Source organism: Onychostruthus taczanowskii, unplaced genomic scaffold (assembly GCF_017590055.1).
Source record: "Onychostruthus taczanowskii isolate IOZ18803 unplaced genomic scaffold, ASM1759005v1 scaffold3, whole genome shotgun sequence".
In the NCBI taxonomy this organism is placed as follows: Eukaryota; Metazoa; Chordata; class Aves; order Passeriformes; family Passeridae; genus Onychostruthus; species Onychostruthus taczanowskii.
Window position 1 is genome coordinate 10,269,734 of NW_024500349.1, and position 26,349 is coordinate 10,296,082.

The 26,349-nt window shown below is 38.0% G+C and overlaps 1 protein-coding gene across 2 annotated transcripts in view; it reads right to left on the reverse strand.

The window, feature by feature from the left end:
* Positions 1-26,349, reverse strand: part of MPP7 (membrane palmitoylated protein 7) — a 146,022-nt gene that overhangs the window by 68,485 nt on the left and 51,188 nt on the right. For both annotated transcript variants that reach the window (XM_041408760.1, XM_041408761.1), the window contains exon 4: positions 22,985-23,103. In XM_041408760.1, coding sequence (XP_041264694.1) covers positions 22,985-23,103 — 119 coding nt within the window. The remainder of the gene's footprint in view (positions 1-22,984; positions 23,104-26,349) is intronic.

The window sequence follows — 26,349 nt, forward strand, 5'->3', positions numbered from 1 at the left end:
CAATGAGCCATACCAGCACATAAAAGACAAGAACTGTCACACACATAGTGTGAAAATGTTCTGCCAACCACACAAGGGTGTCACCAGCTACTCAGACACGTCAACACCTTTGGATAAGAGCTTTTTTTATGGTAATGACACCTCCCTGAGAGGAGGTGCTGAAGAGGATCCTGTGAGCATGTGAGTATTTGCACTGACCATCATTCTGGGGCAGACAGCAATTCTGGACCAGAGTGCTTCTCCTTTTGAGAAAGATCAGAAGCTCATATCCTCTTATGAGTTGTATAAACATTCCCTTATTTGGGTTTTATTTCATGAGATGAGCTATCACTCAGCATAAAGATACTGTACCTGCAAAATGCGTTTTAGCACCACATCACATTCATTTCTGGGGCTTTCCTCTCGATTATCCTAGTCTTGCCTGCTGCCTGCTAGCAGTTAATGTGCTTGTTGAGTTTCAGCAGAAAGGAACCCATTTCATATACTGGATTGCTGATGTAAAACCAAAGCAGCAGAAGTTGAGAAGATAGGAAATTGCTTTAAAAAATACACTAGTGATCTGAACTAGAATGTCACTATAAACACACACACAAAGCATCAAGTTGTGTCTAGAAGACAGGCACTGAATATACTGTTGGAGAAAGTCCATAACAGTTGGGAGAACATCTCCTCTAAGTGCTCCCTTCATTGTATTTTTCATCATATATCAACTGCAAGAGTATCTGAAATTAAAGCACTGACAAAAGCCATGCAGCTGCTGTATTTATTGGCTTAGTCAGTTACATGGATGCATAATGGAAGACTCTTGTATGCAGAGAAGCTGATAACTGTCCACAGAAGTCTCAGTTTCACCTACATTTGCAAAAATTTATTTAATTCCTCTAGTGGCACCACTACAAAGTGGTGGTACTACAAAGAGGGGCATCTATACATGAAGAAGCCACAGCAGATTAAGAGAATGGAAAAAGAAAGCAAAAGAAAAACTTGAGGGAGGAGTAAATGCTAGTTTTGGCTTAATCTGCAATGTGTGTTCTGCATCTGAAATATCTGAAGCAAGAGAAATAATTCCAAGGCACTCATGACCATAAAAGACACATTTGTGAATAGTTCCAACATTTTCACAGTGAGATTTCAAGACAGGAATTAAGGTTTTCACTAATAGTATGACCTTAACTCTGGGATTTGGACTCTTGAGTTCACTGTCTAAATTTACCAACAACTTTGGTCAAGATAAAGTAAATAAACAAGAACGAAAAAAAGAAATTATGGGCTACAATGAAACAAATTAAAAGAACTATTAAAACCATTCAGAAATGATAATTACATAACATCATCTCTGCTGAAAGAGAATGCATATTTTGCTTGATGTAGAATTTTAATTAAAAGATTAATTCCCTGCCTTTCTCCTTCCAGAACCATACTCTATCATATGAAAATAACAGAAAAAGTAGCCAAGTCTTTGATTTATCTTTATCACTCAGTGGTGGTCTGTAAACCTATTTATACAGGACAAAAATACAGACTGAAAGCAAAACTTCATTTGTTCCCCAACCTTCCTATAGTCCTTAACAGCTTTGGGGTACGAAGGAACTTAAATACATGAACAACTCTGCAGTGCTATGGCATGATGAACACCTAGGACACATACAGCCTTTAAATCACATTCTAGCCATACCAACTGAATTGCAGTTAGAGATAGAACACTGCTAAGAAATTAGCATAGTGTACTTTAGAAAACAGAAATAAAATAGAAATTAATAAATCATAGCTAACTATTCAAAGTTTGCAATGAGCATTTCAATTTCAATCCTCATAGTAACATTAAATTGCCTCAAATATAAAATAAGTGATTGCAGAAAGGCCTCTGAGAGATTGTCACAAGAATCAGAAGGCTTAAAAACAGATACTCAGAGATCTCAATTCTAGCCCATTTTGCTACAGCAAACAGTTTTAGCACAGGAGATGAGCAATTCTCCTTTAAGCCTTTTTTCCAAAAAACAGAAGCATGAACAGTGGGATGTGTCTGTAGATCTGTGTCTCAGAGCTATGTCTTGTAATTTTTCTAATTTAAAATTTCCTGTCTTCATGCTAGTATCACCAAAGAATATGAGAGAAAATGAATAAATAACTCCACTATGCTCATATACCATGAATTCCCTTTAGCTGAAGATCAAAGGCCTTTAAAATGGGTCTTTAAAACTGAGGCCCATTAACCCAGCACTGCCAAGTCCACCACTAAACCATGTCCCTAACTGCCACACTTATACATCTTTTAAATACCTCAGGGACGATGACTCAACCACCTTACTGGACAGTCTGCTCCAGTGCTGGAGACCATCCCTCCAGTGAAGAAATTTTTTCTAAAATCCCATCTAAACCTCCCCTGGTGTAACCTGAGGCCATTTCCTCTGGTCCTAGTGCTTGATACTTGGGAGAACAGACTGACCCCAGATGGCTAGAACCTGCTTTCACGTAATTGTAGAGAGCAGTATGATCTTCCCTGAACCTCCTTTTCTCCAGGCTAAACTCCCCCAGCTCCCTCAGCTGCTCCTCATCAGACTTGTGCTCCAGACCTTTCGCCTTGTTTGCTGACCTTCTCTGGACATGCTCCAGCACTTCAGTGTCCCTCCTGATTTGAGAAGCCTAGTGCTGAATGCAGAATTTGAGGTGCAGCCTCAGCAGCACTGAATACCAGGGGATCATCACTGCCCTGGTCCTACTGATCACACTGTTGATGATCCAGGCCAGGATGCCATTGGCCTTCTTGGCTACCTGGAACCTTGCTGGCTCACATTCAGCTGATGTCAGCCAGCACCCCTAGGTCCTTTTCTGTCAGGCAGTTCTTCAGCCACTCTTCCCCAGCCTGTAGCACTGCAGGGGTGGTTGTGGACCCTTGACATCCTTGTCCAGATCATTGATAAAGATATTAAATGGAACTGCGCCAATACCAAGCCCTGGGGAGCTTGGTGACAAATGACCAGGTGGACATAGGTCCATTCCCCAACATTTGCTGCCATCCCAACAGTTTTTTGCCCAGCAAAGAGCAGACCCATCCACGCCATGGACAGCCAGCTTCTCCAGAGATGCTGTGGGAAATCATGTCAAAGGTTTTACTCATGTCCAGGTAGACGTATCCACAGTCTTTCCCTAATCCAATATGCAGGTCCCCTTGTCACAGAAGGAGATCAGACTGGTCAAGCAGGATCGGCCTTTCCTAAACCCATGCTGGCTGAGCCTGATCCCCTGGGTTGTCCTGTAACTGCCAAGTAACGGCACTCAAGACAATCGGCTTCATGAGCTTCCTAAGATCTGAGGTCAGGCTGATAGGTCCCTAGTTCCCTGGATCCTCCTTCCAACCCCTCTTATAAATGGGTGTCACATTTAGTGACTTCAAGTCAACTGGGACCTCTCCAGTTAGCCAGGGCTGCTGGCAAATGACGGGAAGGGGCTTTGTGAGCACTTCTGCCAGCTCCCTTGGTACTCCTGGGTGGATCCCCTCCGGCCTCGTAGACTGGTGTGTGTCTAAGTGGTGTAGCAGGTCACTCACCACTTCCTCCTGGATTACAGAGCTTCATTCTGATCCCTGTGCCTGTCTTCCAGCACAGGGGTTGGGTATCCACACAACTGATCTTACTGTTAAAGACTGAGGCAAAGAAGGCATTAAGTACCTCAGCCTTTTCCTTGTTCTTTGTCACTATGTTTTTCCCCACACCCACTAAAGGATGGCAATTCTCCTTCTCCATTTGTTGCTAAAAGGAGGTAATACAGTAATAGCATTTGCTATTTTATTTTTGCAATGGTAAGCAAAACAGATTAAATACTGGCTACAAACCCAGTTATTCATGCAGAGCTTCTAAAAATGTTTATTTTACTTTTTTAAAAATTCACTTTGAATTCATTGTTCCTTATACAATAAAATAAAGGTCCTATTATATGAGATTTCACAGACTTCATTGAAACAGGCCTTTTTTTGTCAGTAATAAGCAAAGGTTTTGATGACTTTGCTTATAGGAAAAGGGTCCCTAGATAGACAGAGGAAGTTCAGACCAAAGCTAAACAAGTTGCACTTGCTCCAAAATAAATTTCCCTGCCCCTTTAGAGCCAAGCAGTCTACATGGCTACTGTACACAGTATTTTCAAAATTGTTTTTCTGTACTTTTAACCCCAATTCCAAAGGAAGGAGCATCAGAACAATTCCAAATTTGAATGAAATTCTCTTATGTGAGCTAAGGACATGAGGTGCTTGAACAGAAAGAACAGAACATCAGACTTTTTTCCTTTGAAACAAGCAGTCTTCAAACTGCAGTCTGTGGATGCTGAAAGATCCCTACAATTTTAATACACTACTCTTCATACATATATTTTCAAATTATATATATACATATACATATATATATATATATATGGGGAATAAACCCGTCATGTCCCAGTCTCAATAGTACCAGTCAGAATTTGATAAAAGTATAGCAATGCTCTTCTCCAAAAGCACACACTGACCTGTGTAAACACACCTTAAAATTCATAAAAGTTTGAGGGAAATATTTCATTAGAGCAATACTGAATTCAGGATTCCAGGTCTCAAATTGCTCTTGCCAGTTTATGGCCCTTCTATCTATACACTCCCACTTTGATGCTCCCTCCTCCTCCCCTCAGTATTATTACTTTCATAAAAACACTTTTCAAATTGAAGCATCAGTTTTAAATGGAAGACAGAATTTGAAGTGGGCTCACATAAGTGTCTATTTTTCTCTCTTTCTTTCATTAAGAAAATGATAAGGGTTCATCAATCACAACACAACATACCAAATCTTTCAGTAAAGATCCTGACTCAGATCTCAGGAAATTTTGTGCAGTACTGCAGACAGAGCACACTGAACATGCATACAGCAAAACTCTCAAAGTCATACATAAAGACTGCAAGGTTCAGTGGTAACAGTACTCAGAATTATAACAATATTTTATCCAAAGATTTAAAAGCACATTACCAAAGGAACCAAGCATCACTTGCCTCATCACCAAAAGGAAGACAATGACTAATCACAGACAAAAAGTGTATTTGATTTCCAAACCAATATTACTACAAAGACATCTATTTAGAAAAAAGTACTGTAATCTTACATTTTTTGGTATTTCAATTACTGATAATGACATACATTTCACCAACTGAAATATTTGTTTATATGTCAAATATATTAGGAAATCTTTATTTCTAAGTGACTTTTAAAATACACTTTTATTTAAAGAATACTTAATGCAAGCAAGAAAGGAATTGTAACTCCCACTGAAGACCTTCAGTGTTGAGGAAGAGCACACAGAAAAATTGCACAGTTGTAATGAAACAGAGGTGGAAAAAACATTTAATGCAACAATCAAATAGCTGTTTATATAATGATTCTAATTAAAAATTTGATAAAAACATTTAATTCAAGACAATAATGACCTAAAAATTAGTTCAAATAAAAATTAACAAATAAAAAATAAAAATTTTCAAATAAAAATTATCAGAAAAAGACAAATAAATGTCTCTATTATTTCAATCCTACATTCCAAAAATAAACTTCAGGTTTTGTTTTTTCTTTAAGGGCACCTTTCATTTTTTCTCACTGAAATATTTCTTTTTTAGGTATCACCTGGCTGTGTCTAAGTAGCACAACAAAGACTTGAAAAATGTATGCCTAACTAACTTCATTTACCATGTATAACAAATAATTGATCTAAAACATCAGCAATTAAAAACTTCAAGTCTTTGTATTGGTCTGATTTTCAGAAATATAAAAGTTTCTTCAGCTTTATAGCAAACCTGTTTTATACAGGTTAATATAATGTTATTGTTTTATGTAGAAAAATATTTCTCCTTTTGAGGTCCTGTATTTTAAATATAAAGATCTTTATGAATTTGAGAGGAGGAGTTTTTCCTTAGAAAAATCAGAAAAATATAATCATTCTTTGATCCTGAATATCAGATTTGAATACTTCAAAGAAAAAAATATTTAAGTTAGATATGCATAATTATACTGATAAATATGAATGGGAAAAGGAAAGAAACAAAACTGGAGATGCTGCTGAAATGTAAAGAACAAAGATCACATCAACAGCTGACTGCACTTTAGAAACTATCATTATCTGAAATCCGAAGAAGAAAACATACTAAAAACAGCACTCATCTTACAGCTGAGGGTCACCTGGGAAAATGGCAATCCTGAACATTTCATGACAGGTGATTGAATTTGATTTTTAAAAACCCAAAGCAATATTCAATTATTTCCTAGTTCTTTATGCTGGTATGTTGGTTAGGAAAGAAAGAGACATAAAGTGAATTCAAACAAAAATTTACAATATTTTCTGTGCCAATACTCATACCCATTCATGTTACATTACTCCCAAAGTTCAAGTCAGATGACTGAAGAGATAATTTGCTAAGAATTTGGAGATAGCCTGTTAAAAAAAAATTAAATTAAATGAAAATAAAACAGCATTTTTCCAAATAAAAAGATAACAGGACAGGTTTTAAATGAACAACTGTATGGTCCTGCTTTGTCAAATAAATACAGCGGAAGAAGAAACTTTAACATGAGACAGAACTGAAAGATTAGAACTGTCTTTGGAAATCTGCTAAGAAACAGAAACTCTGCGTAGCAAGAGCAGCTCCCCGGTTCACTGCTAGTAAACTTCCTTGAAGTCTAAGTTTAGGATTTAATTTAGAGGCTAGAAACAAAACAAGTACGTGCCTAGATTTAATACTTACCTCAATAATGCCTCAAATGTCTCAATGTTTTCTTTCAAAAAACACCTACACTTATATAAACATTAAAAAGATCTAATTCGCCCACAAGTATGTTTTTGCCTGTAAATGTTCTGCTTTGTAAATTTCATTTCTTCTGATACTACTGTTTTTAAACATCGCAAATTTAAACTGATATTTTTATTTCATTATACAGAAGAAAATTTCCAGACTTTTTTTCAAAAGAAAGTGGCTTCCACTGTTCTGTTAACAATATGAATCCAAAGGAAAGAACTTTCCTAACCCCACTCTCTGAGTAAACACAGTTCTAACAGGAACGACAGCTAAACTACTCGTTTGATTGTCAGGTGGTTGCTTTTTTCAGCAAGCTCCATTCCCTGCAGAATTAAGATTCTAGAGAAAAGCCAATTAAATATTAATTTAAGAAAACAGGATTTGCTGCATACAGGCTAAGACACTTCGGCACAGAACTGGGTTTTTTCAGTTTTACTATTCAAACAGAGACTGCTAACTTTAAATCATGATGAGTTGTGTTTATTCCTGCTTAGTACAGTAATCATCCTTACAGTCTGTACTCAATGCAAGCTCGTCCAAGACTGAATTCGATTTGGGTTCCCTGAAGAGATCACTTCTGTGCAGCACAGTTACAGAATTAACTCATTCAATACCCAGACTTCATTCACAGACACGGACATCTATGCTTTAAGCTAAAATTAAATACATCTATATAAATATACATAGACATACATTTATCAATTAGCACCATCTAGTGGGGTCAGTACAATTTATGCGATGTGAGAAATACGCAACTCACTTTCTGCCGTTTCTACATCCTATGCAACATGTCATGATACAGCACAGGTCACATAATTCATAAAAGATGCAAAGACAAAAATCAACAAAGACCAACAACAACAACAACACAAAAAGCCGAATAATTCACAACATTATGTTTTTCCTTTATAAATTACATTTTAAGAAAAACACTGACATTGAAAGCTGCATGTCCATACATATGAAAATTTACTGATAGGAATAAAACCTCCAATCTTTTAGGCATCCATACACATGCAAAACACAATTACAATTTAATTACTATTTTCTATTCTTACTCTTTTGCTTCCCTATCACATGCCTCAAGAAAAATCTGCCACTCTTTAAAACAAGCTACTCTGAAACATCAGATAATGCAAAAAACCCTTTTATTGAAGGCCTCCATCATCAGAGCAGAATTCTGCTGTAAATACAACTTTTGCTAAAACTGCATCCAAGTCCCACAAATACTAGATCCTGACCCAAAACCCTAGTAAAACAACACAGTAAATATTTTTTTAAATATTCACAATAATAAATTTAAAAGAGGTCAACTATAAAAAGATACTAAGGACTAACCTTAACCATTAATGCAATTTCTCAAAAGTTAAATCTAGATATGGATTTTTAGTCAATTCTGGACTTAAAACTGCAGGGGACTTAAGTCATGCAAATAAACAGTGCTGAAGAACTTCAAATGTAAAAGCCATCAGAGGTAAACTCCCACATACATCAACTTTAGGCAAGACAGACAGGCAAATAAAAAGCAGCTGCATGTGAAGGTGCTTAAATGCACCAAGCAAAATCTCTATCAGCCTCTTCCAACAGGCAAGGGAGCTACAAATATCACCATTCCCTTCTCCCTCTGTCTGCATACTAAAAACATCACCATTCCCTTCTCCCTCTGTCTGCATACTGTCCATGTCAAAAAAACATGCAAAAAAAACCCCAGGAAACAATTAATCACGAACATTATGTCCATATTTAAGACTATTCAGACAAGTCACCAGAGTAAAATTAAACATTTACTTAAAAGTTCTTTAATGAAATCATGTCCATGAAAGCAAAGAATGCCTGTGAAGACATGCTTTGCATTCAAGCCTTCCCTTGTTTCCAAAAGAGGTGATTGGTTGCAAAGACTTCCAAGCAGATTACAACATACCAAACAGACCTTGGACAATGAGGGACAGACACAAAGTCACTTCTTTTTTTTTCTTTTTTTTGGCGGGGGGGATAATGGTAAAAGTAGGTGAAAAAAATTTTTGAAATGTGGAGAAAATATATAAATAGGGGGGCAAAGTTAAGATCAATCAAAACAAGACTCGCAGGCAACCAAAGACTTGCAGTGAATACCTCAGAAGGCACAGAAGGTAAGAAGAGAAGCTTCTGAGGCCTGCACACTGCAGCCAGGGGCCAGGCTACGTTTTAAACTGCATGGAAATCAAAACAAAGAGATTCTAATAAATCAATTAATACCAACAAATAAGATTTATAGCAACAATTTTAATTTAAAAAGACATGAAGACAGCATCTCAATATCACTTAAAAGGATACTGAGATGCATTAGGAGTAAAATGTCCCAAGTAACTTAAACCAGAAAATTACAATAGTTTTAAAAGACAAAACTAATTCTCAACCTTCCCTGTAGAGGACAGAGAAACACCAACACTTAAGTGCAATGTGTGCTGTAGAAAAAGAGGAATATGAAAAATAATGACAAAATATTGGAAGAAAATTGCAGTAATTTAGGAGAGATTTACTGCCATTTCCCCATACCTTTTCAGACCAGAGCACTTCAAGTTTTGCACTAAATCACCTAAACATGCAAACCTGTTTCACAGGAAGCTTCAAATCAAAGCATACATACTAATTTATTTTTATATTGGAAGGGGTAACACAAATGTATTTGCACAGGTGTACAAAATTACAGTCACACCGTATCTTTAAATACTGGAAAGCTGGTAGAAAACAGCAGAAATTACCCAAGAGGAGACAAGAGTAACAAAGATAAGGGACCTGCATTGATACTTCTACCATTACAAAAAAAGAATATAGAGATAAATTTAGAAATTTCATTCATGTAATAAGTATCTATAAATATACAGACCAGCAACACAAAATTATCAGCTGCTGGGATGCCAAGAGATTTCCTGACAGTTTCCAACCTGGAACTGTTCCCCAGCTCCAGTCCCCTTTTTCCAAGTAGGATTCAACCAAAACACTAGCTAGCATGACCTAGCCTGATTTACACTGCATTTGAATATGAAACCAGCAAAAATTTAAATAATACCAAGAGTATCATTATCCACCGATGTTTTGTTTTACATTTTTATGCCATGAATCATAACATTAACAGAACAAAAAGGCAACACATTTCCTTTTCTCTTGTGCAAAAATGTCCATTTACCCTTGACAGAACAAGAGAACAAAAATAATGATCCAACTTAACTTGAGTTCCCCCACCTCAAGCAAAGTACAGTGAAGTACTTTAACCATACCCATCTTTAAATGATCAGCCTCAAGTGAATGAGAGGTCACTCTTGCCTACATTATTAAACCCGTGGAAAAGCTGAAGTAAGTAAAAACCACAATGACATTGTCACAGAGAAACCATGACAAATGGTTATGAAGGGATAATAAATGCACATAACACAAAGGGAATTAAAGGGCTTTCATACATTAAAAATTGATTTAGTAATAGAAAAAAAATAAACAGCAAAGAATCCAGTTCTAGTAAGTTAAAGGACCAATATGCATCTTCAGAAACAAAGAGAGAAAGAGCAGAAGCAGGACAGAACACGGGATCAAGCTACACATAGGTGTTCCGCAGTGGTTTCCTGATATACCACAAAAGAAAAATATTGCTTCCCCTTTGGGAGAAGGCAATAATAAAACTTGGTCAGATTATTCGTTAGCAATTGGTGGAAAGTGTATGTTTCCAAATGAAAGCACATAGGCACACAATTACAAATACTTTGTTGTTTGGCACGTGCTAGGGTATGATTTGTAGTTAGCCTTTAATGATACACTAAACTTCAGTATGATCAGCTTAGTATTTCAGATGCCAATTAACATGATGACAATTATGGGTTACTCTTTTCCTAGAATGTTTGAAACTTGGAAATTCAAAATTACACCCTGATTTATGGTTTGATCCTGATTAAAGCTGTGTATGTCTGCAGTGTCATTACTGGATTATTTAATCACTAAATCTCAACAAAAACTGCTCCTTTCCATGAAACCAAATCTGTAAAGCACATTAAAATTGAAAATACTTTATGAAGATGATATCCATACTAAATATAAAGCAGTACTCAAGGCTATCCCATACATAATCCCTAGCATTTATAGCTGGCAGGACTGGAGTGTTTTTTAACTGCTACTATCAAAATAATTGAGGCAGTCATGTTTGTGAATAACTGAAATCACTGGAATTACCTTGTGAATGTTGTGATTGCTAGCAAAAGCCAACAAGAAAAGTTAGAAAGAGATAGGAAGACAACACAGATTTAATTTCCAACAGACAAAGCCTGTTTACCCCCCCACCATGCTCTCCACTCAGTAAACACCATGTTGTTCATAAAGAGTCACACTGTACCTGAGCCACTGGTGCTGAGTCAGTGGCTCCAAGGTTCAAAATCTCCTCCTCTGGGAAACAATTATTTCATGTTAGTGCTCTATGAAACAGAGTGAAGGAGAAAGGCAGCACAACCAAAATCAGAGGGAAAACAACCTGAAATTGAAGGAGACAGCACAAAGTGCCAACTTAGCATTGACATTCTCTAAAACAAACTGTTCTGAAGCACTGGCTAGCAAAAGGATCAAAAGGGTTATGCTGATGCATCTAGTACAGTGTGTGAATTATAGATAATGGAATTAAAATAAGCAGAGGAATTCAGAAGTCAAAATGGTATATTATTTTATTGATAATAATATTGACGGGTGTATGTCTCTCTGTGTCAGATCCAAGTCCAGAAAATGATGAAAAGAGTATGTTTGTATTTCCCTATTGGCATAGCCACCAAATAAGAGGAGACCCTTAGCTGACAGGACTTACAGTCTTAACCTGTGGCTGGGTAAAGAGCTTAGGGTCCAAGCATGGCTATTCAGCTGGACTCAACACCTGTGCTGGAATTTGAGGAATCTACAAACATGGATCTGTTTAGAAATCTAGAGAGCAGAAGGGTGTGTGTTGTCAGCAGTGCCTTGATCAGCTGGAGATGAGAAATGGGACCAGGCTGCCTGCTATTTTTTCACATGAAGGTCATTGGTGCCCGTGCTGGCTGAAGCACTGCTCACCCTGTGGTAGCATTTCTAGTCAATTGGCTACTGGTGCAGGTGCTCAGCAGCGGCTGCATCCATCTTTTAGTGCACCAGACTACACCTCTGCAGCCAAGACAGAGGAGTCTTCCTGTCCTGGTATTTGCTACACTTGGCAAATCTCAAAATACCTTCAATTCCAGCAGTGATGGAGTATCGCTTAGTTTGCATCTAATGAAACAGCGTAACTTTGCAAATACATGAAAGCAATGCAGCAAACTAGACGAAAGCAGTGCTTTCCCTAGGGATTTATATAACCACGTTAACATGGCATACAAATATTTCTTCTTCATAGACTTACTGTGTTAATTTTTCTAAGAGACAAGGAATTAATCCAAGCATTATTTAGCAGACAATAAATAGAACAAGCCTGCAGACATACATGGGAGAACACACAGGGGGAAAAGCTGGTCTTAGGGAGTGGGGGAAGACAGAAAATACCTGACCACAAAGTATGCATGTGCAACTCTAGATGGCCCAATTGGCACCAGTGTTTTTTGAAAACAAATCCAAGACAACTCTAACTTTACACCACTCCATGTCACCACAGCAATAAGAAAGATTTTTTTACACCACTGATACCTCAGAGTGGTTCGGATGGATCAAGAAAGCATGAAGCCCTTTCCTCTGCAGCACGGAAACAGACTATGTCACCATTCTGATCAAGATGCTATGTCAGAGTAAATCTGTACATTTAGGTTTCACTATTGTGTTGAAGGCACAGTTAAATTACAGCAATTGTCCATAATAAATTACTCATCCTTGGCTTGCTGTCCAGCTTTTGTATGGCCTGGTATTTATTAGTGGACGGGGCTCACAGAGGTGGCTTTTGTGAGAAGCTGCTAGAAGCTTTCACCATGTCCAGCAAAGTCAATCCCTGATAGCTCCAAAGATGGACATGCTGCTGGCCAAGGCTGGGCCAATTAGAAATGATGGTAACACCTCTTGTGTTAACATATTTAAGAAGAATTCAAAACAAAGGTTTGTTTTGATTTGTGGTGCAGTTTTAATTCCAGCCAGAGAAGGAAAGGAGCAAGAACACGAAAGAAGATGTGAGAACATGTGAGAACAACTGTGGTCTCAGTGGACAAGGAGTGGGGAGGAGGTGCTCCAGGTGCTGGAGCTGAGATTGCTCTGCGGGCTGTGGTGAGGACCATGGTGAAGCAGCTGTGCCCCTGCAAATCCACAGGGGATGCAGAGATCCACCTGCAGCCTGTGGAGGAGCCTATGCTGGAGCAGGTGGATGCCTGGAGGAGGCTGTGGTCCAGTGGGAGACCTGGGGAAAGAGGGGCTTCTGCTCCCAGGCTGGAGCAGCCTGTCTTTGGAGGACTGCACCCCACAGAAGAGTGACCACGCTGCAGCAGTCTGACAGGGGACAGGGGACTGTTGCCTGTGGGATGGATTAACACTGCAGCAATTCACAAAGAACTGCTGTTCATGAAATGGACTTATGCTGGAGAAGTTCACAGATAACTGTCTCACATGGGAGGGACCACATCAAGGGTGCATCAAGGGAACAACTCCTCTCCCTGAGCAGCAGAGAAGCCTCTGGTGATGAAGTGACCATAACCCCCATTCCCCGTCTCCTTGCGCCACTGGGGTAGGAGGTAGAGCTGGGAAGGAGTGGGAGGAAGGTGTTTTTAAGGACTTACTTTACTTCTCATTATCCTGCACTAATTTTGTTGGCAATAAATTCACTTTGTATCTCTAAGTTGAGATGTCTGTTTTGTCCTTGATGGTATTGGTTGAGTGATCTCTCCTGGTCCTTATCCCAACCTGTGAACCATTTGTTAAATTTTCTCTCCTCTGTCCAGCCGCAGAGAGGAGTGAGTGAACGGCTTTCCAGGGTGCCTGGCATCTGGCCCGAGTCAACCCATGACACTTGCACAGAAAGTAAGCCTTATCCTTTGCATGCTCTGAAATCTTATTTATTCAGCTCCTACCTGGTTATTCTGCAGTGACTGTGTACCAGGTGGAAAGTACTTGTATGTTAAGCACTTACATAGCGCAGCTCTCAACGTAACTTATGTTTGAACTTCACTGACACCACCAGACCTGCAAGGTGAGCACTGGGTTCTCCAAAGATACACAGAAACAGCTATTAGAGAAAACCACTTGTGGTTAAGAGAACACAGCTATGTGAACAGTGTCATGGGAAAGTCCAAAGGAATAGTGCACACCGACCATACTACGGACAGTGAATATGTGTGTAATGTAGCAAAGATGAGTGAACATTACAAATGAACTTCACGAGAATTAGCTGGACAAAGGATACAACCAAGACTTCCAAAAAAAAGAAGGAAAGCTAATATAAGCAGTAACAAAACCTGCTGGTAGGAAACACCAGCAGGCATTTTTGCTGGATCTTAAAAGCACAATTTTTATTAAATCTTATTGTATCAGTTTTCATGCTTCAGAAAGATTTTGTAACTATCAGATCCCATCCTTCTTAACTCTTACAATGTTTTCACACTGCAGAGGTTGGTTTGGGTAGTCATGACTTTCTTTTCTTAAAAGGAAAACAGTCCAAGACAGTAAAATAATTGTTTTAAACACTCCCTCACATGTTCTGCCACAGAACTTCTGGTCCAAGGAAAAAGAACACTGTAGAAAAACAGTTTAAAATTACATTATCCTTGGATGTCTTGGATTTATCAGACTATTACTGAGCAGCTTATGAGACCTTTCATTAGTCTCAGTATCACAGACAAAAAAATGTATCACTTCGGTTAAGTAAATACTGCACAAGCTTTGAAAGACAAGAAAAATCTGGGTATGTGCATAGATTTCAGTTCTAAAAGTTCTCTTTGAACTGCTGTACCAGTTTGGTCACCAGGCTGGTACACTGCCCCCTTGGTAACAATGAAATTACAAACTATTTATCTTAGAAGGATTGATTTTCTTATTTTATGTCCAGTACATTTTGGCTGGATTTCTGCTACTCTTTGGAGGTTTCCCAGCAGAAACTTTAAATCAATTACCACTGATCCAAAAAAAAGCCTCTGTCTGGACTTTAACCTAAACCAAAGTTTTTTCACATTCCAAAGCACTGATTTATTCACAAGTTTCAAGTAATACTCAAAGACAAACACTTCACACCTCTCATTTCACAAGCTTATCTGCTTTATTTTTATTTTTAAAAGTTTGTTGGTATATCCACCTGTAGAGACTTCTGATATCAACCTAATTTCTACAGTTTTTATGAGACTAAACTGTCAACAAGACAATTTGATCCTTTTGGGATCTGATCTTCAGTTTTTTGTTATTATTTTTAACGAAGCGGGTTGATAGAGGAGTTGATGACAGGAACAGGACTTGCTCATAAAAATCTAGATGAAAAGTTGCAACTGCCTATTACTAAACACATTAGCAGCTCTGATGTAGAAACTGAAAGATCCTAGACACACTATGTTCCTGACAAAGAAGTTAACACTAGATATTCAGTTAAATTTCTACCAAAATACACAAAATAAAAATACATCATAAAAACCACAAAAGAGAACAAAGGAGAACCCATTCAACAGACTTTGAATGGAAGGACAAAATTATTATTTATGTCCACCAGCTGTCTACTTCCCAGTAAACTACATACTAGCTACAACTACAACAAATATTTTTAGTTGAACCATCACATAGAATCCATATTTCACAACTGCATTATTTCATCTACTTGGCCCTTACCTGCATTATTCTACCAATAAGCGTCCACCATCTAAAGCTATGCTGAAATAAATAGGAGGTGCATTTTTTCAGGTAATTGAAGGCAAAAATAAGCACAGGTATGTATGAGTGAACACACATGGAAAAACAACTTTGTCTTTACTTAGAGACAAAATATGGAATATTAGGGATTTAGCTATTATTTCTAAAGGAATCCATTTTTATTTTGCTTATGTTTGCCCAGTTATTACCTGATGTATGGCATTTTTACACTACAAAAGCAGAAACAAGTCAAAGGATTCAGCACACACAGAGTGACCAGAAAATACATGAATCTTAACAAGAGAAGCAATCATTTGCTCAATGCCTGGCTGCTAGCTACCTTTTTTTCCAAATGTTTTCATGGAAACAATATCAGCCTGAACAAAGTAAAGATCCTGTACTATTTTCTATAAAATCTCAATTACCTTATTTTGATTAATCTGATCACTGTTCCCATGGAAATTAAGTTTAAAGGCAGCTGACTGCCTCCAGCTAAGAGTGATCTCTTAGCTTACAGATTTCAGTTGCTGGCAATTTAGCAAGTCTCAAAAAATCACTTTGGCTTCAAAAGTAACACTTTAAGTTTATGTGGCATTTCATGAGGAGTAATACTTTGCATTACATTTTTTTAAAATGTAATCATTGTGATGAAAGCAAAATGACTCATTGCTTCAGTGGCAATTACTCCAAATATGAATGCAAACTGTTGTCAGTCATCAAGAGGATTTCTTACAGAGCATTATTTTCCCAATAATTCTCAGCTTTAGCTAAGTAGAAAGCATGGGGCAAGTTCATATTTTGGCATATTAATTAGACTATTACTTACAAATACTTTGAATCAGATGAGTATTGAAATTCTAGCATTCCTCCATATATATTCTGTACATAAAACTCAAGCAGGAAGCTTCAAAAAATTAATTAGAAATCAACCTTACTCTCCAGAAAATGAGAAAAAGAATGAGAAAAAGAATGAGAAAAAGAATGAGAAAAAGAATGAGAAAAAGAATGAGAAAAAGAAAGAGAAAAAGAAAGAGAAAAAGAAAAGTCTTTAATTTCTTCCCTGCAGCTTTAAAACACCTTTGCACAGTCAGCAGCCTAGTACTATTACATACACCCCACTATACCCACTCCTAGGTAGCTCTTTAGATCTGAAAACTGTGTCGTGTCCCTGATGATTTGGATTTAAAGAATGACAAATAACTGCCACCTATTATCTAATTCATCATTATTAATGACTTCAACTATAGTAAATTCCTTCTCCTCTTGCCAGAAATAGCTAAAATTTCCACACCAGCACAACGGATCACATCTGTGCACTGTTTGGACAGCCTGTGTTACAAGAGTGATCACTTTACTTCTGCCATGAGGAGGCTTTGCTTGCTTTCTCTGACTGAAAGATGTAAACTATAAGATACAAAGCAACTTTGCTTGATTCTCCTTTAAAGTACGAAGAACAATTAAATTTCATTGGCCATGATTTGTTACTGGCTATCAACGACCTCCTCCACACTCACACTTCCTCCTCCTGACATCCAGGTGCTAAATCCTTACTCACACTGCCTTTTCCTTCATTTTTCCAATCTCCAAGGCAAATAGCACTTCAGAGCTCCACATGAATTTAGAGAACTGCAGCCTATTCCATTTACTGGGGAGGGACAGCTTTTTGAAAATAAATATGGTTGAGAACTCACCAGTAAAGAACCTTAAGGACTTGAAATATCAAAGAAGCATTTTTCTGATTGAGCTATCAGTTTCAATTATTCCGCCCACTCCAAGGTGGACCATACACCTCTCCAACTCTCCAGTGCTTTTTCCCCAAATCACAACCCTCTCACTCAGATAAACTGAGGTCAGGTACAACAAAACCCCAGCCCCACTTTCTCTTCTTGTGCATTTTACAGGTTTGCAGTTCTTGTGTAGTGGAGCTCCTCTGAGTTCCTTCTGAGGTGGCTGGTTTTGTCTGCCCTGAAATCAGAAACCACTCTCACCATTGCCTTAACAGGTGCAAATATATTAGCCACCAAAATCCCCTCCCAAACAAACCCTGCTCTCTTCCGCTTCTATATGATTAACAGGAAAAAGAAAAGTCTTGAGACATGCAGAAAGTAGACAAATTGAACAATAAATTAGAAGATTGTATACATATTAATTCTAGAGAACGCATATATGAAGAAGAAAGTAATGGAAAAAATAAATAAGTTTTCTATGTCCAGCAAAAAGTATTTCAATGTCAGTTTCAAATTTGAAGTGCAGAAGTAGTCAACATATTCCATCATCAGCCTTCCATGCACAAAGCCAACTCTATCTCAGTATGATCATCAACCTTCATTTTTTATCGTCATGCTCTGGTCTTACACTACCTAATACACTCTCTTCAGCCACCATCCGCTTTTCAGCCACACTCAGAGATGTCATTCCCTCCGTCTGTGGATCATCCCCACCAAAAATACAGAACAATACATTCAGAACAATCAGTTGCAACTCAGAACTGATATAATCACAAGTCCATTTTCTCTACATTCTTAAGTGAAGAAGATCCAAATCTTTGGATGCCTGAGCTTGTGCCCAGGCAGGAGCATGCTGCATTTGGATGCACAACACAGAAGGTGAATGCACATGACGTGGGCAGAACACACCTGGATGCTGGCTGCAGAACTGTGGAGGCTGGTGGGCCAACAGGGAAAGAATCCACAACACTCCTCTGGAGGGAAAACCCCTCAAGCCACAGCCTCCTGGTTAGGGTGAGAAGAAAGGCTTCTCCCAGCACACCTCCATGTGACATGCAGATTGAACATATCCCGTTGGCCCTGGTGTTCTGTCCTGCTCTTTGAGATCCCTATATTAACCCCTGCTTTCCCTGCCTGAGGGGCTCTTTCATCCCTGGATCCCTTGGAGGAAGACGCTCAATAAAGGCTGTCCTTGGAACCCCACGCAGACCCCATCTCTCCTCCTGTGTCACCTGGCTCACCGAGGAGCTGAAATCACCCGGTGTGAGCACACCGTGCCTCTGCCCCCGAGGTGCCTTTTCCAAGAGGCTTCTTCAGAAAGGTCGCAGCACTCTGAACAACGCCGGCAGCGACACAGAACAGCTGACATATCACAGGGCAGGGAAAGGTGCACCACGTGAGCTTCCACAAATGCCAAAATAACCGCACATCTCTTCCCACAAACAGTTCAGACTGAAGATTTAATATGTCATCTGCAGATAGTTGATTTTATCACTGAGGATGTGTCAAATCAACCCCTTTTGCTTTGCCTTAGTCAACCTAGATTTTGTAAATACTATCTTTATTTTCCTTATTGCCAAAAAATGGAACCACATACAGAAAGCATCTACGGTTACATATTGAAAAATCTGAGTACTCACAGTGAAAATTTCCAATGCTTCTATACCACAATGACTGTAAAATTTGGGCTATGTAATAATGCACTACAATTTACATGCCAAAGACATTTCACCAGGATATACTTAACTAGTTTGTTTTTGATATGTTTTTAGCAATTTACATGGTCAAACTCTAGCACATAGAAAATATACTTTCTTAGAACTTCAAGTCAAATCAAATCCAAGTGAAACTAGGAAAATCAGCACAAATTAAGGTTTTGCAGGGCCAGCTATCAAAATACTATGCAGTTACAATAAAATCAGACTTGATTCACCAGATATTCCTTAGTTTTGCAGTAGTTTGTTGTTTTGGTTTTTTTTCCCTAGTGCAACATATAACTTTTTGAATGTGCAAACTCTTCCCTATCAAGAGAAAGTGCAACACTACTTGCTGTGGCTTCTTTTTCATAATGGAAAGTACAGTACTGAGTTGGCCAAAAACAAACTGCAATTGGTTATTAAATACTTTGGTAGCTGTGCAACAGAAAAGTTTACTCAATTCTTGAGCATTACATCCACAACCAGAAATGTTTTAAGGCAGCAGTGCGAGTGGAAGCTTCATCCTGGAGCTAAACAGACAAACAGTAAAACGTGTCTGGTGCACTAACAGCAAGCAAACGCACATGGAAATTCTTGCCGCTCCTCTAAAAATAATCCACAGGAGTAGCTAGAGCACATATTTATTTATCCTTTCTAAAAAATATCCAAGCTGAGCATGCGTACTATTTCAGGTGTCAGCTACATCAATGCTCATAATTACCCTGAAGGATCTTCCCCTCATGTTTCTATCCTACAAATCTCTACAGAATTAATGGGGTCTCTGGTATAGAGAAAGGAATGAGATGGCTGAAGATTTTTGGTAAAATTTGAGATTCATGTGAGAAGACAAGGAAATAACAAATTGAGGGAAGCAGAGGCAAATTTTAAACACCATCCAGAACCAGTTTTCCCTTCCATACTGTCCACAACAGTTGTGGGTTCCCTCTTCTTTATTTTACTTTGTAAACTAAAATCTAATCAAAAGATTCCTTTGTGAAGAAAAGGGACAGCGAGAACAGTTGCATCAGTGTTTGCTGGTTTTACTAACTACAATAGGAATGCGCTGTAGGGAACAATCCAGTATTTGCAGGGGAATGGATTGGATGATCTAATACAACTTTTCCATTTCTGACTTCTTAGAACAGCTTAGACTCATCCAAGTTCTCAAAGAGATTTCTATCCAACAATACTGAATAAAGAGAACTCCAAGACAAGGACTGGGGCTTTTATTTTTCTTCTTCATTTTTTCTTCTCAATATTAAGAGAGCCAAAATAGCAAACCATATGCTATAGTATACAACCATGAAGAAAAACTATAGTAATTAAATACCCATAAAACTTAGTATATCTGTAGAAAAAGTAGAAAGTTCCTTGTATACGTAAGTCTTCCGATAATTTTGGACCATTTTATCCATTTCATAACCTAGGTAAAAGCTCTTTTATAATATCTGAAATTACTAAGCAGTAAGGTAAGAAGATTGGTGTAGAAATTTTTATTAAGCAATGCATTAAAAATAGAGAAATATCGGTGCTAATTGGTAATATATCCATGCTCATTTTCTTCCTACACTGCCACATACCAGGATCACAACATCCCTGGCCCAAGACTAGTGCACATTTTTTCCTTTCCTTTTCTTTTTTGTTATTACAAAATATGTGTCATCATTCTCAGTCTGCAGAATTAAAAACATTTGTCTTTGAAAGTACAGTTGACTTTAAGAAGTTACTGCTAGGAAAAACAGTCTTTCAAATAAGACACCAGAACTCAGAAAAAGATTTTGCACTCCTGAAGCCTTGTAACAGGGAAAAACTATGACAGATGGGGTTTGTTCTTCTGCTCTTACAGCTCTCTTCCAAAAAGGCTAGGGACTGTCTTCTCTGAAACTTGAGAGGGTACTGAACAATCCTTCTAAAAATGCATTAAAGGTCAAACCAATACTATGAGTTCCACATACAGTTAAGCCCATCTTGAGGCAAGTATATGAACTAGATAACATTTTGAAAGCTCTTCATACCCTATTTTATGTACCAGACCTTCACACAAATCAAAAGTGAGGTTTGGTAGCCTGTGACATGCACTGTGTCAGACCAAATGCTCTTAACAGTCTTAATTCTTGCAATTAAGAAACTTTGTAACTCAAATGAAATTAATATACTGTATTAAAGAAGAGCAACTAGTGAACACTAAAGACAGTTTCTAGATTTCAATAATTATATCTATTTTAAGATAGTGTGAGGCTTGAAAGGACTTTAAAAGAAGCATCAACAGGGTCAAATTTACATGTATGTCTAACTGGTCTATTTGGACCTAGAGAGCACATGATAAATAATGAAGATGGTTAGAATATTTCTGTGCCTTCTTGTTGTAACTGCAACATAGTGACAATTCACTGATCCCCTTTCTCATCTTTCTTTTCTGTTACAGACAGAAAGTCCAATCCACCCTGCAATAACAAACAACAAGATAACCAGGACATGCAACCAGGAAAGCTGCCAGGAAAGCCAACTGCTCCATACTGAGAGCACAGTCCAAGTGAGCAAACCAGTTAACTGCTGTCTTCTTCTGGAATGAGGGCTAAAAGGCAGTTAAGTGGAGTTTGAAAACGTTTAGGTTTTGCCTCGATAACAAATTAGAGCAAATGTTGAAGTGTCAATGTTTCACAGATCCACGCTCATTTTCTAGCCAGCCTTCTTTAATTCCCAAACCAGAAAGAAAACTAATTTAGCAGCTGACATAACTTTTTGCTTAGATGCACACCATTGTCAGCCTACATCAGAAAGATGACTGGTATTCCTCTTACAGTGATCTTCTGAGCCACCTGCACAGACAGCTGCAGCAAAGCCACAAGGAGTCTAGGAGTCATGGCACTTCAGCAACGTTGATGAAATTCTTTAGGCAAACAAATATTGCCAAGCACTGTTCCACTGTTTGTTGCCTTTGTGTATCAAGTGCCAGAGAGCATTTATGTTTACTTTTATATGTAAATTCTCAGATATTTTGAAGAGTATCACCAAGCACTTGACCAAGTATCAACATTACTACATCTTTTTCCAGAATAAAATAGCTGAAAAAAATGGGAAAATGTGATTCTTTCAAACCTACTTAGAAATAATCCCAGTTTTAAGCTTCTTCTAGATCAGTAATTGACAAGGGCAACAAATGCTGCACAAATCTGGATATATTCATGGCATGGGTTACTACCATCTACGGACTCATTTCAGACCTCAGAATTTCCTTCCAGCTTGAATTAGCTCGGTACTGGAGACTGAAGACATACTTACCGTTTTGTAGGAGTGGAATATTTTTAACCAGCTGATTGGTCCCATTTTTCAGCTCCACACAATTTTAAGATTATTGGGATAGCTCTGTGCACTCCCACGGCATGCTTTGATTTCTTGGTGCTGATCATTTCTGTACCATAATATTTTACTCAAGTATTCATCCAACTTATTTTAGGCTGTACTTTAGTCCAGCATATTTATGAGCAAAACACAATATTAAATGGAGACAAGCCAATAAAAGAAACAGCTTACTAGAATTTCAGTTGACTTTGTTAAAGGAAATTATTTTAAATTAATGTGGCTACTGAACTCTTGCCATACTTGACCTCAGAAAATATATTCCTTCTAATTTTTGCTGTGAACGTTTATTTATTTAAGCTAAACTCCAGGTCTTGAATGTTGACCATAAAGAAGTGTCAGATTTCCTGCTACTATTTCGTACTCTTTTTTTCTAAACAAGGGCAAACAACACATGTTTGTTGCATTAGCATTACACTGCCAAAACATCACTCTTAAATGAAATCATCTATGTATTTTTGGTAAAATCTTATTTAACAACTTCCACCCTGCCAGAAACATAGTTAAAACAAGGCTGTTTTGTTTTCACTGAGCAACAGTTTGGTCACTGGTTTACTAGATGGCGCTCAAAACATTTTTCCATATGCTCTTCTCAAAGAGAATCTGACTTAAATGTGATTTACCTTCACCAGTGAATGAAGGCTTTTTTCACCAAACATATCCCAGAGGAAGGTCAGGTCTTCCTGGCTGTCCACATGTGGCTGCAGCTGGGCTGGCAATGCAGCCAGCAGCTCGTACAGACCTATAAAATGAAAATAAAACACAAAGTGTGATCTAGGGTGATCTCATTAATTTCACTTAACAGTTCTGTGTAATTGGCTGCCTGGAGCATGTCATTTTAACTGAAGAGGGAGTCTGGAGTATCCAGCACAACATTAACTTGTATAACCAAAAGGAACATTTAGAAAAAATTACTAAGAAACAAGTATTAGCAGGGTACTTTTTACCTTGTCACAGTTGTCAAGCTTCTACATCCATACATATTTACACAAGGTTATGCAGAAAATTCATAAAGGTTTTGAGAAAAGGACAAACCCAGAAAAAAGCATACATTCCTTTGCTTAATCGTTATTCCATTTCCCTTGATGTTAGCCAAAGAGTGAAATGAGTCATGCATAGGAAAAACTTCCTTAAAAGAACAGAAACTGGATAGGGTGGTCCATTAAAAAAAGGTTCGTGGTTTTTCTAAATATTTCTTGCTAATATACTGCTTAATATTTTTTTTCAATCCTGTGTTCAGCAAGGATCCACAGCAATACAAAAGCACCTTCTCTGTTTTGCAGGATTAAATTTTTGAAAACAAAAGCAACACAGTTTTCCCAGACACACACGAACACAGAAATATTTCAGTAACATTTTTAATTTGCAGGTATTTGAGATTCTCTCTAGGGCTAAAGCAATTGCTGTTCTCAGTTATTTGTGGCACACCTCAGCAGCGGTCTCCGAGGGGCAGACAGTAGCACACTGTTCCACAGTAGCGTACGGCATAAAATATCCATCGTGCACACAGACCATCAAAGTGCTGTCCAAGAAATGCAGCAACAGTGTTTGCAGCAGTCCTCTTTAGGGAGGTAACCTGGCATGAGTTGATATCAATTCATAGCACATGTTTAATTTTCCACTGGGATTACTTGGGGTAAAAAGGACAAAATGCCTTTTTCTCCTGTCTGCTGTCTACAAAAACACCAATAGTCTCCTGGGATCCAAGATACACGGTCCTGTTATTATTTTTAGTCTGAGTAAGTGCTGCTGTTCATCACAAGAACAGATTTACAACATATTCTTCTGGTAAAAGAACATTGTTGTAAATTACAGGTTGCCTATTGTTATTATGTTTATTATCTCCCTGAAACTTATGATTTAGAAGATTTAGAATATTTATTACTAAGCATAATTTCACAACCTTTTCAGACAGTACATATCACTTTCAACATTGCATACAGCACCTTTGGGTTCTGATTATTTATATTTTCATGTTTTTCTGCCCTTCTGTAAAATATTCTGGGAAAAAAACTTATTTCCAGATACATTCTTTTTGTGCTTCAAGAATTTTTTGGTGGTTCACATTAATTTCTCTTAGAATCCTGTTTTTATTTAAATCTGTTCTTGTTTCTGCTTCAGAAATACTGTAAAATGAAGATACAAACCACTACAATTTTGCAGACAGAAAAAAAGACCATCAAGCTTTGCCTAGCAAGACACAATCATTTATTGAGGTGATAGCCAGAGAAAAGAGGTCTCAGTGGGACTTGTGACTCCAACTTCCCAGATTATTAGAACTTCAGAACTTAGCAAAAATGGTTGCTTTATCACACAATTTATGAAAACAGTTTCATTTAGAGAATGAAAATATTTTTTTTAATTTAGAAAATTTTAAAAATTCTTTACACTTGGCCACTTTTGTTACTGTAAATATATTTACCTCAAAATAACCTGAAGGCTGTCAGAAAATGGAATAGAAATTTTCAATGTAAGCTTGCACTGAGACATAACTGCCTGGGGACAATTCCTGTGTGTCATTCAGATGAAAGAAACAGTAACTTCAGACACTTGCTTCAAATAAAAGGCATGTAACAGACTAAGCTTTCTTTTCCTTGATCCATCAGATCTGCTTAAATTCCACATGTAATCAACTATAAAAACTATTCTCTCCTTGTAACTTGCTCCTCAACACTTTGATAATCAAATCCCTAGTGAAAAATAAAATGAAAGTTTGTATTTCCTGATGGATTAACTATTAGTGACACAGGGGGAGACTGAATCAGCCCATAATGAGACTTTGGTTTTACACACAAAACTCCCAGAGAAAAACGCCACCTGCCAGCACTCCAGGAGTGCTGAACCTGCAGGTCCTTACACACATGAAGGTTTCACATCCAGCTCAGAAGTTTCTGTGGGCTGTATTTATTTGTACAGCCCTGAGCTGCCCCTTCCAGGGAAACGCGTGTCCATGTTCCTAGTGCACTACTCCAGCTTCAACAGCAATGCACCCGTCTGTGCAACTCCCCTGGGGAAGTGGAGACAATTAGACAGGTGCTGACTGATTTTATCCAATATCATGACCATGCTTCTAGTTCTTCCCTGCTTTGGCTCCAGAGTCCAGTGTTTATAGCTTTCAGCCAGAAGGAAATGAGAATCCATCCCTTCTCCACAGCAGTGGAAACTGAGGACTGTGCCATGCAGCGTGCTGGAGAACACCACGCTCTTGCTCTTCAGACTCCTCCCAAAAGTGAACACTGTGTAGCCAGGAATTAAAAAAACAACTCCATCAAGGAGCCAAGTAAAAATCAGGCAGAAGGAGGTCTTAGTTTATTAACCTGGGGAGAACAGAAGACAAAGATCTAGAACATATCTAAAGAAAAAAATTGTGTGATTACAAATCACCTGACTCAGCTCCAGAAGGCAATGGCAGAAGAGCGTGGTAGCACCTCTGAAGGCTTACCTTTCCCCTTGTGTCTTCTTGCTCCGTCTGTGGTGCACGGTACCACAGAATCAAAAATTGTCACATGGGCATTCTGATTTTTATCTATTAAGAAATAAAGTAGGTGGATCTTCTACACACACCTCCAAGTAAAACATGATTTTTACTTGTGTCTAAATTACATTAAATGTGTTGATGTTATTCATTCCACTGTGAAGCAACAGCGAAAACTGTGGCTGGCATGTGACTTTAGCAGCACATTAAAGAAAGGGCTTTTGTGATATGGACAGGGACACAATAATTTGTCAAGTTAGTGTAAACTGGTAATAAAGTTGACACCACTATACTGGCCTAATTTTACTTATCAAATCTGAACAATTGACACATGCATCCTTCCTACATGTGAAGGGCAGTAGCTCAAACTCCTGCAGCCCTGGAAGATCTCACTGTACAAAGATGCTGCCATCCAGCAACAGAAGTAATCTGAATTTCATAGTAGAGTGCCACAGATCAACTTCAAACCTCCTGCAAAACTTCTAAGTAGTATCTCAGGTGGTTTTAGAAGTC